Source organism: Cherax quadricarinatus, chromosome 43 (assembly GCF_038502225.1).
Source record: "Cherax quadricarinatus isolate ZL_2023a chromosome 43, ASM3850222v1, whole genome shotgun sequence".
NCBI classification, from domain to species: Eukaryota; Metazoa; Arthropoda; class Malacostraca; order Decapoda; family Parastacidae; genus Cherax; species Cherax quadricarinatus.
This window is the reverse complement of record NC_091334.1, coordinates 3,875,038-3,888,532: the sequence shown is the minus strand read 5'-3', so window position 1 is coordinate 3,888,532 and position 13,495 is coordinate 3,875,038. Positions and strand designations below refer to the sequence as shown.

The 13,495-nt window shown below is 38.9% G+C and overlaps 1 protein-coding gene across 3 annotated transcripts in view; it reads right to left on the bottom strand.

The window, feature by feature from the left end:
* Positions 1-254: 254 nt before the first annotated feature.
* Syx8 (syntaxin 8) overlaps positions 255-13,495 on the bottom strand; it is an 80,728-nt gene continuing 67,487 nt past the window's right edge. The window contains exon 7 of one of the 3 annotated variants that reach the window (XM_070093515.1): positions 255-1,947. In XM_070093515.1, coding sequence (XP_069949616.1) covers positions 1,889-1,947 — 59 coding nt within the window. In that variant the 3' untranslated portion in view covers positions 255-1,888. Of the gene's footprint in view, positions 1,948-4,203; positions 5,353-9,335; positions 10,724-13,495 lie in introns of those variants that run through there. The other 2 variants (XM_070093514.1, XM_070093516.1) reach the window with 2 other exon arrangements.

Here is a 13,495-nt window from a genome sequence, read left to right as displayed (position 1 = left end):
AACAAGTTGGTGAGTAAGATATATGTGCAACAGTTTACGGTTGAAATGTTTTACCTATGTAGTAGGCTTCTTCAGTCAGATATAGAGAATGGATTGTAGGCAGTAGAAGTAACTAGGTAAAGATGACATAATCAGTCCATAACCTTGTAGAAATTGTTTGAGGTGGTCAGCCCCTTAGCCTGGAGAAGAGTTCAGCTGCCTGAAGCTCCATGCCTGAAGCTCCATGCATGAAGCTTCATGCAGCTGAACTCTTCTCCAGGCTGAGGGACTGACCACCTCAAACTATTTCTGCAAGGTTGATGGATTAATTACATCATCTTTACCTAGTCACTTCTACTGCCTACAATCTGTATCTGACTGAAGGTGAAATATTTCGACCACAAAGACACCCAACTGTTGCACATGCGTCTTATTCATCAATTCACCAAAAACCAGCACGAAAGAGACCAATATTACAGAGACGTTCAGGTCTGTCCTGGACCAGTCATGAGGTCCTCTTCTAAGTACCACTTTTTGGTGACTTATTTATAATGTTCATGGGGAGGTAATCCACTCACTGGGCATAATAAAGCACCTGGGGAATGTAAGGTGTTTAGGTTTGGCTCAAGGAAGGACAGAAAAGCTCTGGTTCCACACACTGGGAGGAAAAGATTAACACAATTTGCATAGAGGAACTTTTCTTGCCATGTGCCTGTTGCACATGCAAAGCATCTCAATAAAAATTCCACGCTCTGCAAACTGTGTCAATCTTCATGTGTCAGCATTGTTTCCTGTGTCTCCATACTAAGATCAAGAAACCTGCTTCCTGGCTCCTGGTATCTGGGTGCCTCTGGCAAGACAGTGATAGTATGATTAATTGGGCCACCCTGCCTCAATGGGAGATGGCCAACGTGTTTAAAAAAAAAAAATAGCTACCTGATTCTCGATGCAAGAAAATAATTCCTAACTCTCTCTAGGTGTTTTCACTTGTCATGGAAAGGAAATTGTCTCATCATCAAGAAGGGTGACAGTTTATAAGCTTAATTACAGAGAAATGTGACTTACAGTCTTCATGTTTCCTAGTCTTTATTAAGTAATTCTTCTTTATGAATGAGCTAAATATGTTAATCTGACTTCTGTTTGTTTGCGTATCTTTATTTAGCAATTTTGAATATGTTAATCTTAAGGGAATCTGTTCCCATCTTTCTCGTATATTCTCCAAGTCAAGTACATCCTATGTGTTCTTTACTGATGAAATTATATTTATGTATCTTTCTTCTTCTATCACAGTCAGGTTGCTACATTTTATAACAATAACTTATCATTAATTAAAACTGTCTTTTTCATATCTGTAGACAAGTATGTGTATATTTATCTATTTTGAGTCTGTTTGCCGGCTCATAACATAAGAGAATAATTTGACACAAAGGCAAGCATGCATGGCATGGTTTGATCCTTGGTATGGATGGAAACATTTGGCATCACATCCTGGGGACAAAATCAACCGAAGTTGCCCGAAATGTTGTGCATAACCATGGGCTTTCTATATAGTATATCACTGATGTCAGCTATGGTCTGTGTAAGTTGTATCATGTACTTGTAGAAATAAAGATTATTATTATTATTATTATTACAATTATTATTATACAAAGACTAGCAGCACAGCATAAATTTTCAGCAGAGTAAGAATGCCGAATCTTTATCTAAGGCTTATACAAGCTGAATACAGTATTTTATTTAGTACACTGCATATAAAGACAAATATAATAGATACAGTAGCAATAATCAAGGCTTCTGAAGACAGATACATTTTTATAATGAGATTTTTCTAGACATTCTTAAAATATTACCTCTTGGTGCAAACAATACCTAGACAAATGCTAAAAACATCATAAGAGTTGATACTTCACTACCAAATAGCAACAATAATGATGGCCATGAAGAGAAGAGCTATCACCATCCAGTATGCTGAAAAAGAGACAAATTTTACTACTTTTATTATAATGACTATACAGCCTCTTCTCACTTAGCGACATACTCGTTTACCAACCCCTCGGACTTACAACGAGCTCTCTGACCAGTATTCATACCTAAATAATGCATATTAGAGTTAATTTCCTCTATTCTGTTTATTTCAATATACAGTACACTACTGTATAAACATTTAAAAATACAGTGGAGCCCCGGGTATTGGCTGGTGCAGAAATTGGCCAAATCGGATTTCGGCTGCTTTTTTGGCCAAAATTCTAACCTGGATTTTGGCCTGCCACTCCGCTGCATTAGTGAATCAGTCTGGCTGTGTCTCTGGGTGAGTGAGCAACACTCCACGCATTCATCCAAACATTTCGTTATAATCCATTGTTTTTTGAGTGCAACTGTGAAATAAGCTACCATGGGCCCAAAGAAAATTTCTAGTGCCAGCCCATTGGTAAAGAAAGTGAGAAACACGATATAATTCAAGAAAGAAATTATAGCAAAGCACGAGATTGGTGTACGTGTGCTCCAGCTTGCCAGGATTTATGGCAAATCCAAATCAACAATCACTTCCATCCTGGCAAAGAATGTAGAAATCAAGGAAGCTAATGTTGCAAAAGGGGGTAAATATGCTAATGAAACAAAGGTCACCAATAATTGAAGATGTGGGGAAGTTATTGTTGGCGTGGATCAACAATAAACATTTAGTGGGAGATAGTGTGGATAGGGGGATAAGTCTGTTGAGTGTACCTGGTAAAGTGTATGGTAGAGTTATAATTGAAAGAATTAAGAGTAAGACAGAGAATAGGATAGCAGATGAACAAGGAGGCTTTAGGAAAGGTAGGGGGTGTGTGGACCAGGTGTTTACAGTGAAACATATAAGTGAACAGTATTTAGATAAGGCTAAAGAGGTCTTTGTGGCATTTATGGATTTGGAGAAGGCGTATGACAGGGTGGATAGGGGGGCAATGTGGCAGATGTTGCAAGTGTATGGTGTAGGAGGTAGGTTACTGAAAGCAGTGAAGAGTTTTTACGAGGATAGTGAGGCTCAAGTTAGAGTATGTAGGAAAGAGGGAAATTTTTTCCCAGTAAAAGTAGGCCTTAGACAAGGATGTGTGATGTCACCGTGGTTGTTTAATATATTTATAGATGGGGTTGTAAGAGAAGTAAATGCGAGGGTCTTGGCAAGAGGCGTGGAGTTAAAAGATAAAGAATCACACACAAAGTGGGAGTTGTCACAGCTGCTCTTTGCTGATGACACTGTGCTCTTGGGAGATTCTGAAGAGAAGTTGCAGAGATTGGTGGATGAATTTGGTAGGGTGTGCAAAAGAAGAAAATTAAAGGTGAATACAGGAAAGAGTAAGGTTATGAGGATAACAAAAAGATTAGGTGATGAAAGATTGAATATCAGATTGGAGGGAGAGAGTATGGAGGAGGTGAACGTATTCAGATATTTGGGAGTGGACGTGTCAGCGGATGGGTCTATGAAAGATGAGGTGAATCATAGAATTGATGAGGGAAAAAGAGTGAGTGGTGCACTTAGGAGTCTGTGGAGACAAAGAACTTTGTCCTTGGAGGCAAAGAGGGGAATGTATGAGAGTATAGTTTTACCAACGCTCTTATATGGGTGTGAAGCGTGGGTGATGAATGTTGCAGCGAGGAGAAGGCTGGAGGCAGTGGAGATGTCATGTCTGAGGGCAATGTGTGGTGTGAATATAATGCAGAGAATTCGTAGTTTGGAAGTTAGGAGGAGGTGCGGGATTACCAAAACTGTTGTCCAGAGGGCTGAGGAAGGGTTGTTGAGGTGGTTCGGACATGTAGAGAGAATGGAGCGAAACAGAATGACTTCAAGAGTGTATCAGTCTGTAGTGGAAGGAAGGCGGGGTAGGGGTCGGCCTAGGAAGGGTTGGAGGGAGGGGGTAAAGGAGGTTTTGTGTGCGAGAGGCTTGGACTTCCAGCAGGCATGCGTGAGCGTGTTTGATAGGAGTGAATGGAGACAAATGGTTTTTAATACTTGACGTGCTGTTGGAGTGTGAGCAAAGTAACATTTATGAAGGGATTCAGGGAAACCGGCAGGCCGGACTTGAGTCCTGGAGATGGGAAGTACAGTGCCTGCACTCTGAAGGAGGGGTGTTAATGTTGCAGTTTAAAAACTGTAGTGTAAAGCACCCTTCTGGCAAGACAGTGATGGAGTGAATGATGGTGAAAGTTTTTCTTTTTCGGGCCACCCTGCCTTGGTGGGAATCGGCCGGTGTGATAATAAAAAATAAAAAAATAGTGTTGTTGAGTCAATCATTTGTGACAAGGCATGGCAGCTGCATCCAGATCTCATGAATAAAATGCCTGGAATGAGTGCTGCTGTTAGTGAATTTAACGACAGCAAAGGCTGGCTTGACAGATTTAAGAAGTGTAGTCAAATACACAGTGTTGTAAGGCATGGTGAGGCTGCAAGTTCAGACAAATGCGCGGCTGAAGAATTCGTGCAGGAATTCAAGGAGTACATAGAGGCTGAAGGATTCGTACCCCAATAAGCGTTCAATTGTGATGAAACAGGCCTCTCTTGGAAAAAAATGCAAAAGAGGGCCTACATCATGCAAGAAGAAAAGGTACTGCCAGGACACAAGCCTAAGAAGGATAGGCATACTCTTTTGTTCTGTGGTAATGCTAGTGGGGATTTCAAAGTAAAGCCTTTACTGGTGTATCACTCTGAAAATCCCAGAGTGTTCAAGAAAAACAATGTCATCAAGAGTAAATTGTGTGTGTTGTGGAAAGCTAATAATAAGTCATGGGTCACAAGGCAAATTTTCATTGACTGGGTCCATGAAGTGTTTGGCCCGAGTGTGAAAAAATACCTCTAGGAAAATAAATTGCCACTCAAGTGCCTCCTGGTACTGGACAATGCTCCTGCTCGTCCTCTAAACTTGGTAGATTAGTTGTCTATGGAGTTAAGTTTTATAACAGTGAAGTTCTTGCCTCCTAACACTACTCCTCTCATCCAGCCCATTGACCAGCAGGTCATTTCTAACTTCAAAAAACTACACAAAAGCAACGTTCCAAAGGTGCTTTGAAGTGATCTCGGACACTGACGTGACCCTAAGAGAGTTCTGGAGGAATCATTTCAATATCCTTCATTGCATAAGCCTTATAGGTAAGGCTTGGCAGGGAGTGACTTCCAGGACTTTGAACTCTGCTTGGAGAAAACTGTGGCCAGAATGTGTCCTCGACAAGGATTTTGAAGGGTCTGTGGCTGACCCTGACCTTGTCGACCCTCTGCCTGTTGTGGAATCTATTGTGCCTTTGGGGAAGTCCATGGGGTTAGAGGTGACTGGCAAGGATGTGGAAGAGTTGGTGGAGGACCACAGGGAAGAGCTAACCACTTAAGAGCTGCAACACCTTCATCTGCAACAACAACAGACCACAGCTGAGGAAATTGCTTCAGAGGAAGAAGAAGAAGAGAGGGGAGAATGTGTCTTCTTCAGTGATTAAGGACATATGTGCAAAGTGGAGTGAGTTGCAAAGTTTTGTGGAGAAATATCACCCTGACCAAGCAGAAACAAGCCATATCTGCAACACATTCAGTGACAAAACCTTGTCCCACTTCAGGCAAATCTTAAAGAGACGCCAGAAACAGACCTCTCTGGACAGTTTTATTGTGTGATGGGGGTGCAGTGACTCTTAAGCTGGTCCTAGTGCCAGTAAAAGGCAAAGAAGGGAAGTAACCCCAGATAGGGACTTGATACCTGAAGTCCTTATGGAGAGGGATTCCCCTTCCAAACAATAACCCCAACTCACTTTCCCCTCCTCACTTTCTTCAATACACCAACAAGTCTTCAATAAGGGTATGAAATGCTCATTTATCATTAAAATTTGTGCTTTATATTTATTTCTCATTGTTTTGTGTATGTAAAACTATAGTTAATCTTTAACCCTTTGAGGGTCGACAGGCCCTCTCCGAAACTCGTTCTCAGGGTCGGCCAAATTTAAAAAAAAAAAAATTATTTTCTCTTATGAAAAGATAGAGAATCTTTTCCCGATCATAAAGACACCAAAAGTTTGAAATTTGATAGAAAACTTACGGAATTATGCTCTCGCAAAGTTAGCGGTCTCGGCGATATTTACGCATCGGCGATTTTGCCCACTTTGAGCCCCATTTTCGGCCAATTTCACTGTACTAGTCGACAAAAAACATGAATATTTCGCTAGAACTCCATTTTTTCTATCGAATGGGTGCAAGAAACCACCCATTTATAAATTCAACTATCCAGTACAGTGGTCAGAATTTAGCAATTTTGCCAATTTCACACAAATTTCAAAAGATGCCAATTTCCGAATAGGGTCCAGAATAAACAAGAAAGACATTCCTGGCACTAAAATGACATTTCCTCTAGTCATTAGTCACGTCTCAAGGGCCCTCTTATATCCTTTTGCTTTCCACTTTGAATTTTTATTCTCACAAAAAATATAAGATTTACTGTTATGCAGACTACTGCATTAGTGTAAAAAAATGGTATAAATATTATTGGTGTACTTGTAAAAGAATATTAGACTCACCAGTTGACGTGTATTGCACGCATGGCACGATTTGTTTACTTTTGAAGTTTGGTAAAAATCGAACATTTCTGCTACTTTGAGCTCAATTTCAAGGCACCTTTCATTGTAAAACCAGTCAAAATCATCTCAATTTCTGCAATATGTCTTCCATTCTATAAAATGAGACCAAGAAAACTAGAATACAACAATAAATACCATACGAAAATACACTGCAAAGTCGCTGATTTATTAAAAAAAATGGTCAAAGTTTTTTTTTTTCTCATTATGCACTGTGTGCTGCAGGATTTTTTTTAGACTGTGCACACTGACCACATAGACCCATTCTTTCACATGAAGGCCTACCAGCTTTCTCCCACTAGATTTGAGGCCGCTAGAATTTATGAGTACTAGTACGTCAAAAACCCCTACGCGTAAAACGTACTAGTACGACCAAAACCCTCAAAGGGTTAAAAAATAAAATTTTTGTTAATATTTTTGGGTGTCTGGAACGGATTAATTGTATTTATATTAATTCTTATGGGAAATATTACCTCAGTTTTCGGCCTTTTCAGATTTAGACCATCCTTCTGGAACGGATTACGGCAGAAATCCGGGGTTCCACTGTATACCAGAAATGTTATAAATGGTGCAGAGGTGACATTAAAACAATATCAAAGATGGTTGACACAAACTCACTACCATTATAGTATGCTCCAAAATTAGCGACGAATTCATTTAATGACGTAGTCTCTGGAACGGAACTCCATCGTTAAGTGAGGAGAGGCTGTATTTCAAAAAGTATTAAATTTGTGTGGGTTCCCATGATTCAAGGGTATATAACACTTCTAGAAAACATTCATATGCAACTCTTAAATACTTCAGTTCTCTGACATGCTGAACTAAGTAATATTAAAACAATTAAATACAGTTGACCCTTGAACAACACGGGTTTGAACTGTGTGGGTCCCCTTATACATGGATTTTTTCACTAAATATATTTGAAAATAAATTTTGGAGAGTTGCAACAATTTGAAAAAACTCACAGACAAACTGCATAGCCTAGAAATATTGAAAAAATTAAGTTAGGTATGTCACTACTGCAAAAAATATATGTAGATACTACTCTTATCATTTACTACCATAAAATACACAAAAATTCATCATAAAAAGTTAAAATTTATCAAAACTTATGCACACACACACCTACAGATCATACATGGCACCATTTGCAGTCGAGAGAAATGTAAACAAATGTTTCTCAATGCATGAATTGTTATACCTGTAAATATATATGAATTTCTTATTCACATTATCTTTTCATTTTTGATGTCTGGTGTTAGTAATATATTACAGTATTTTGTATCATATAAGACAATACTGATTTAGATACTGACAGACAGATGATTCATTTTGTAAGTAGACGACGTAAACTTAGTGTCGATAAATATAACAGAGTACTGTAAATGTATTTTCTCTTCCTCGTGATTTTCTCAATAACATTTTCTTTTCTCTAGTTTACTTTATTGTAAAAATACAGTATATAATACATATAACATACAAAATGTGTGTTAATTTACTGTTTATGTTATTAGTAAGGTTTCCAGTCAACACTAGGCTATTAATAGTTAAGCTTTTGGGAAGAAAAAAGTTATACTACATGGATTTTCGACTGCACAGGAGTTTGGCATCCCTAACCCCTGCATTGTTCAAGGGCCAACTGCACTTTCACATGTGCATTACTTGGTATATAAATGCAATTCGACTACTGTATACTCTTCACATACTGTATAATATGAAGGAATTCATACTGCACTATTAACCCTTTCGGGGTTTCGGCCGTACTAGTACAGCTTACGCGCCAGGGTTTTTGACGTATGTACTAGTACGCATAAATTCTAGCGCCCTCAAATCTAGCAAGAGAAAGCTGCTAGGCATACATATGAAAGAATGGGTCTATGTGGTCAGTGTGCGCAGTATAAAAAAAATCCTGCAGCACACAGTGCATAATGAGAAAAAAAACTTTGACCGTGTTTTTGGTTTAAAACAGCGACTTTGTATTCTAGTTTTCCTGGTCTCATTGTATAGAATGGAAGACATATTACAGAAATTGAGATGATTTTGACTGGTTTTACAATGAAAAGTACCTTGAAATTGAGCTCAAAGTAACAGAAATGTTCGATTTTTACCAAAGTTCAAAAGTAAACAAATCATGCCAAGCGTCCAATACGCATCAACTGGTGAGTCTAATATTCTTTCACAAGTGCGCTGATCTTATTTATACCATTTCTACACTAATGCAGTTGTCTGCATAACAGTAAATCTTATTAATTTTGTGAGAATAAAAAAATCAAGGTGGAAAGCAAAAGAAATGTAAGAGGGGCCTGGGGATGTGACTAATGAACAGAGGAAATGTTATTTTAGTGCCAGGAATGTCCTTCTTGTTTATTCTGGACCCTATTTGGAAATTGGCATCTTTTGAAATTTGTGTGAAATTGGCAAAATTGCTAAATTCTGACCACTTTATTGGATAGTTGAAATCGGTAAATGGGTGGTTTCTTGTACTCATTTGATAGAAAAAACGGAGTTCTAGTGAAATAGTTATGATTTTTGTCGACTAATACACTGGAATTGGCCGAAAATAGGGCTCAAAGTGGGCAAAATCGCCGATGCGTAAAGATGATAACCACATATCAAGCTATAAAAGGAGACAAATACATAACTAACATTTTTTGCCAAACGTGAAGTACAACAGACCACTGATCTAAACTGAGGAAAAAGTAGCATCACACACATATTACAATATTTTTAATTACAATGACAGAATAATGTAATGGAAGACATAGAGGAGTAAGCACTATACATTATGGAAAAAAGGAAAGACGGGTTAATCACTGGAGACAGGAGATAACAATCATAGTTCTGTTTCTGAAGCTAAAAACAGGTAGCCATAATTAAATACAGTAGTACCTCGGTATACATCCTTAATCCATTCCAGGACCTTGGACTTGTACCAAACAGGATGTATACCAAACGAATTTTCCCATAAGAAATATAGGGAAAACGATTAGTCCATTCCATTGAAAAAAAATCCTATTGTTATTGGAATATTATACATTGCTTCTGCCTTCTTGGTGAGATGTTATCAACAAATTTTGTTGAAAATAAGAAAAAGTTTTGGAGTGAGATTAACAAGTTAAGAAAACCTAGAGAACAAATGGATTTGTCAGTTAAAAATAGGAGAGGAGAGTTATTAAATGGAGAGTTAGAGGTATTGGGAAGATGGAGGGAATATTTTGAGGAATTGTTAAATGTTGATGAAGATAGGGAAGCTGTGATTTCGTGTATAGGACAATGAGGAATAACATCTTGTAGGAGTGAGGAAGAGCCAGTTGTGAGTGTGGGGGAAGTTCGTGAGGCAGTAGGTAAAATGAAAGGGGGTAAGGCAGCCGGGATTGATGGGATAAAGATAGAAATGTTAAAAGCAGGTGGGGATATAGTTTTGGAGTGGTTGGTGCAATTATTTAATAAATGTATGGAAGAGGGTAAGGGTACCTAGGGATTGGCAGAGAGCATGCATAGTTCCTTTGTATAAAGGCAAAGGGGATAAAAGAGAGTGCAAAAATTATAGGGGGATAAGTCTGCTGAGTATACCTGGTAAAGTGTATGGTAGAGTTATTATTGAAAGAATTAAGAGTAAGACGGAGAATAGGATAACAGATGAACAAGGAGGCTTTAGGAAAGGTAGGGGGTGTGTGGACCAGGTGTTTACAGTGAAACATATAAGTGAACAGTATTTAGATAAAGCTAAAGAGGTCTTTGTGGCATTTATGGATTTGGAAAAGGCGTATGACAGGGTGGATAGGGGGGCAATGTGGCAGATGTTGCAGGTGTATGGTGTAGGAGGTAGGTTACTGAAAGCAGTGAAGAGTTTTTACGAGGATAGTGAGGCTCAAGTTAGAGTATGTAGGAAAGAGGAAAATTATTTCCCAGTAAAAGTAGGCCTTAGACAAGGATGTGTGATGTCACCGTGGTTGTTTAATATATTTATAGATGGGGTTGTAAGAGAAGTAAATGCGAGGGTCTTGGCAAGAGGCTCTCTTCCGAGTCTTAATAGAGTGCATCCATCTTGTTCTTGTGCTCTTCCTTCTAAAGTTCCTGCAGGTCCTCAGTGGTCAGCTCTTCCCTGTGCCCCTCCACTAACTCCTCCAGATCACCATCACTCACATCCAGACCCATGGACCTGCCCAGAGAGACAATATCCTGGCTTTGTCTCGAGAGAGGTAAACAAGGGTAGCGCATGGTGTCGTGACTCATTTTGACCAATACAAGTCCTAGCACGTGAGTCGTACTCCAAACAAAGGACATACACCAAGCAAAAATTTTCGCATCCAAACAAGATGTATACCAAGCTGGACTTTTTTCAAAGCGGACGTCTACCGAGGTACCACTGTACTGTGATTATCTCCACATACACATACACACTTGAAGTATTTATTTTATATTTTTTTTTTATAACACACCAGTCATCTCTCACTGAGGCATGGTGACCAGTAAAGGAAGAAATTTAAGTTTTTTCATATTTTTACATTTAAAAAATAATACAGAAGAAGGCGTTACTAGCCCCTTGCTCCTGACATTTTAGTCACCTCTTATGAGATGCATAGTTGCGAAGGAAGAATTCTTCTCCACTTACGCTGTCATATATTATTTTATATTGCAACCACTCGAGGAGGTACTACCATCCTACTAAGTGAGTGTAAAAGGGAAGTCTGTATTTGTTTTACAACATGGTAGGAGTGCTGGTGACTTTTTTCTGTCTCATAACCATGCAAGATTTCAGGTAGATCTTACTACTTCTACTTACAATTAGGTCACACTACACATATATATACATGTTTATGTATACACAATCATCTGAGTTTTCTTTGATTTTATTTTAATAGTTCTTGTTCTTGTTGCTTTTCCTTTCATATCCATGGGGAAGTAGAATAAGAATCTTTCTTCCATAAGCCATGCGTGTTGTGAAAGTCAACTGAAATGCCGGGAACAAGGGCTAGTAACCCATTTTCCTTTGTAGCCTACTAAAAACATAAAGAAAAACCATCAAAGTGGGATGTTTGAATGTGCGTGGATGTAGTCCAAATGAAAAGAAAGAGAAGATTGTGGATGTTATGAATGAGAAGAACCTGGATGTCCTGGCTTTAAGTGAAACAAAGCTGAAGGGGATAGGAGAGTTTCAGTGGGGAGAAATAAATGGGATTAGGTCAGGGGTTTCAAATAGAGTTAGAGCTAAAGAAGGAGTAGCAATAATGTTAAAGGATAAGTTACGGCAGGAAAAGAGGGAATATAAATATATAAATTCAAGGATTATGTATGACCTCGCAGGATATGTTCACTTGCCGAGAAACAACACGACACTGCCTGAGAATGTCTGTGGAAGGCGGCTTTGTGTGCGCGCTGGGCACTAGACAGGTTCCATACCATCGATGAAAACGGAGGAAATCAACGAAAACAGAAACAATATTTTGATGAAAAAAGCTGGCGAAAATTGAAATCGGTGATAACAGAGATCGATAAAAAAGGTGGGTCCACTGTATATGGAATAGGTAGTAAGTTACTAAATGCTGTAAAGAGTTTTTATGATAGTCAGGCTCAGGTTAGGGTATGTACGAAAAAGGAAGATTACTTCCCGGTAAAAGTAGGTCTTAGACAGGGATGTGTAATGTCACCATGGTTGTTTAGTATATTTATCGATGGGGCCGTCAAAGAAGTAAATGGAAGGGTGTTGGGGAGAGGGGTGGGATTAAATTATGGGGAATCAAATTCAAAATGGGAGTTGACAAAGATACTTTTTGCTGATGATACTGTACTTATGGGAGATCCTAAAGAAAAGTTGCAAAGGTTAGTGGACAAGTCTGGGAGAGTGTGTAAAGGTAGGAAGTTCAAAGTGAGTATAGATAAGAGTAAGGTGATGAGGGTATCAAATGATTTGGCTAAAGAAAAATCGGATATCACATTGGAGAGAGGGAGTATGGAAGAAGTGAATATTCTCAGATACAGTGGACCCTCGCCTAACGCTATTAATCCATTCCTGAGAGCTCAACGTTAGGCGAAATTATCGTTAGGCGAATTAATTTTCCCGATAAGAAATAATGGAAATCAAATTAATCCGTTCCTGACACCCCAAAGTATGAACAAAAAAAATTTTTTTACCACATGAAATATTAATTTTAATACACACAAACTGAAGAAGACATGCACAGTTACATGACACTTACCTTTATTGAAGATCTGGTAATGATTGATGGGATGGGAGGAGGGGAGACTGTGGATGGTGTTAATGTTTAGAAGGGGAATCCCCTTCCATTAGGACTTGAGGTGGCAAATCCTTTTCCGGGGTTACTTCCCTTCTTCTTTTAATGCCACTAGGACCAGCTTCAGAGTCACTGGACCTCTGTCGCACAACATCTCTGTCCATAGAGGCCTGTACCTCCCGTTCCTTTATGACATTCCTAAAGTGTTTCACAACATTGTCAGTGTAATAGTCACCAGCACGGCTTGCAATAGCTGTGTGAGGGTGATTTTCATCAAAGAAGGTTTGCACTTTAAGCCACATTGCACACATTTCCTTAATCTTTGAAGTAGGCAACTTCCTCAATTTCTCTATCCCCTCCTCCGAAGCAGTTTCCTCAAATTCAAATTCAAATTCAAAGTTTATTCTCTATAAGGATTACAATGCTGAGTTTACAGAATTTGGTTATTGTGTGGTTTACATGTAGTAAAATACTAATTACAGAGGGGGCCTAGCATGGCTAGGCATTTCGGGCAGACTTAGATTAATTCTTAACTTTAAAACATTACAAATTATGAGGTAAGTTGGTGTGGCCTCTTGCTGTTGAAGATGACCTAGCAGCTCATCAGTGGTTAGTTCTTCATTGTCCTCCTCCACCAACTCTTCCACATCCTCCCCACTAAACTCCAACCCCAAGGACTTCCCCAATGCCACAATAGA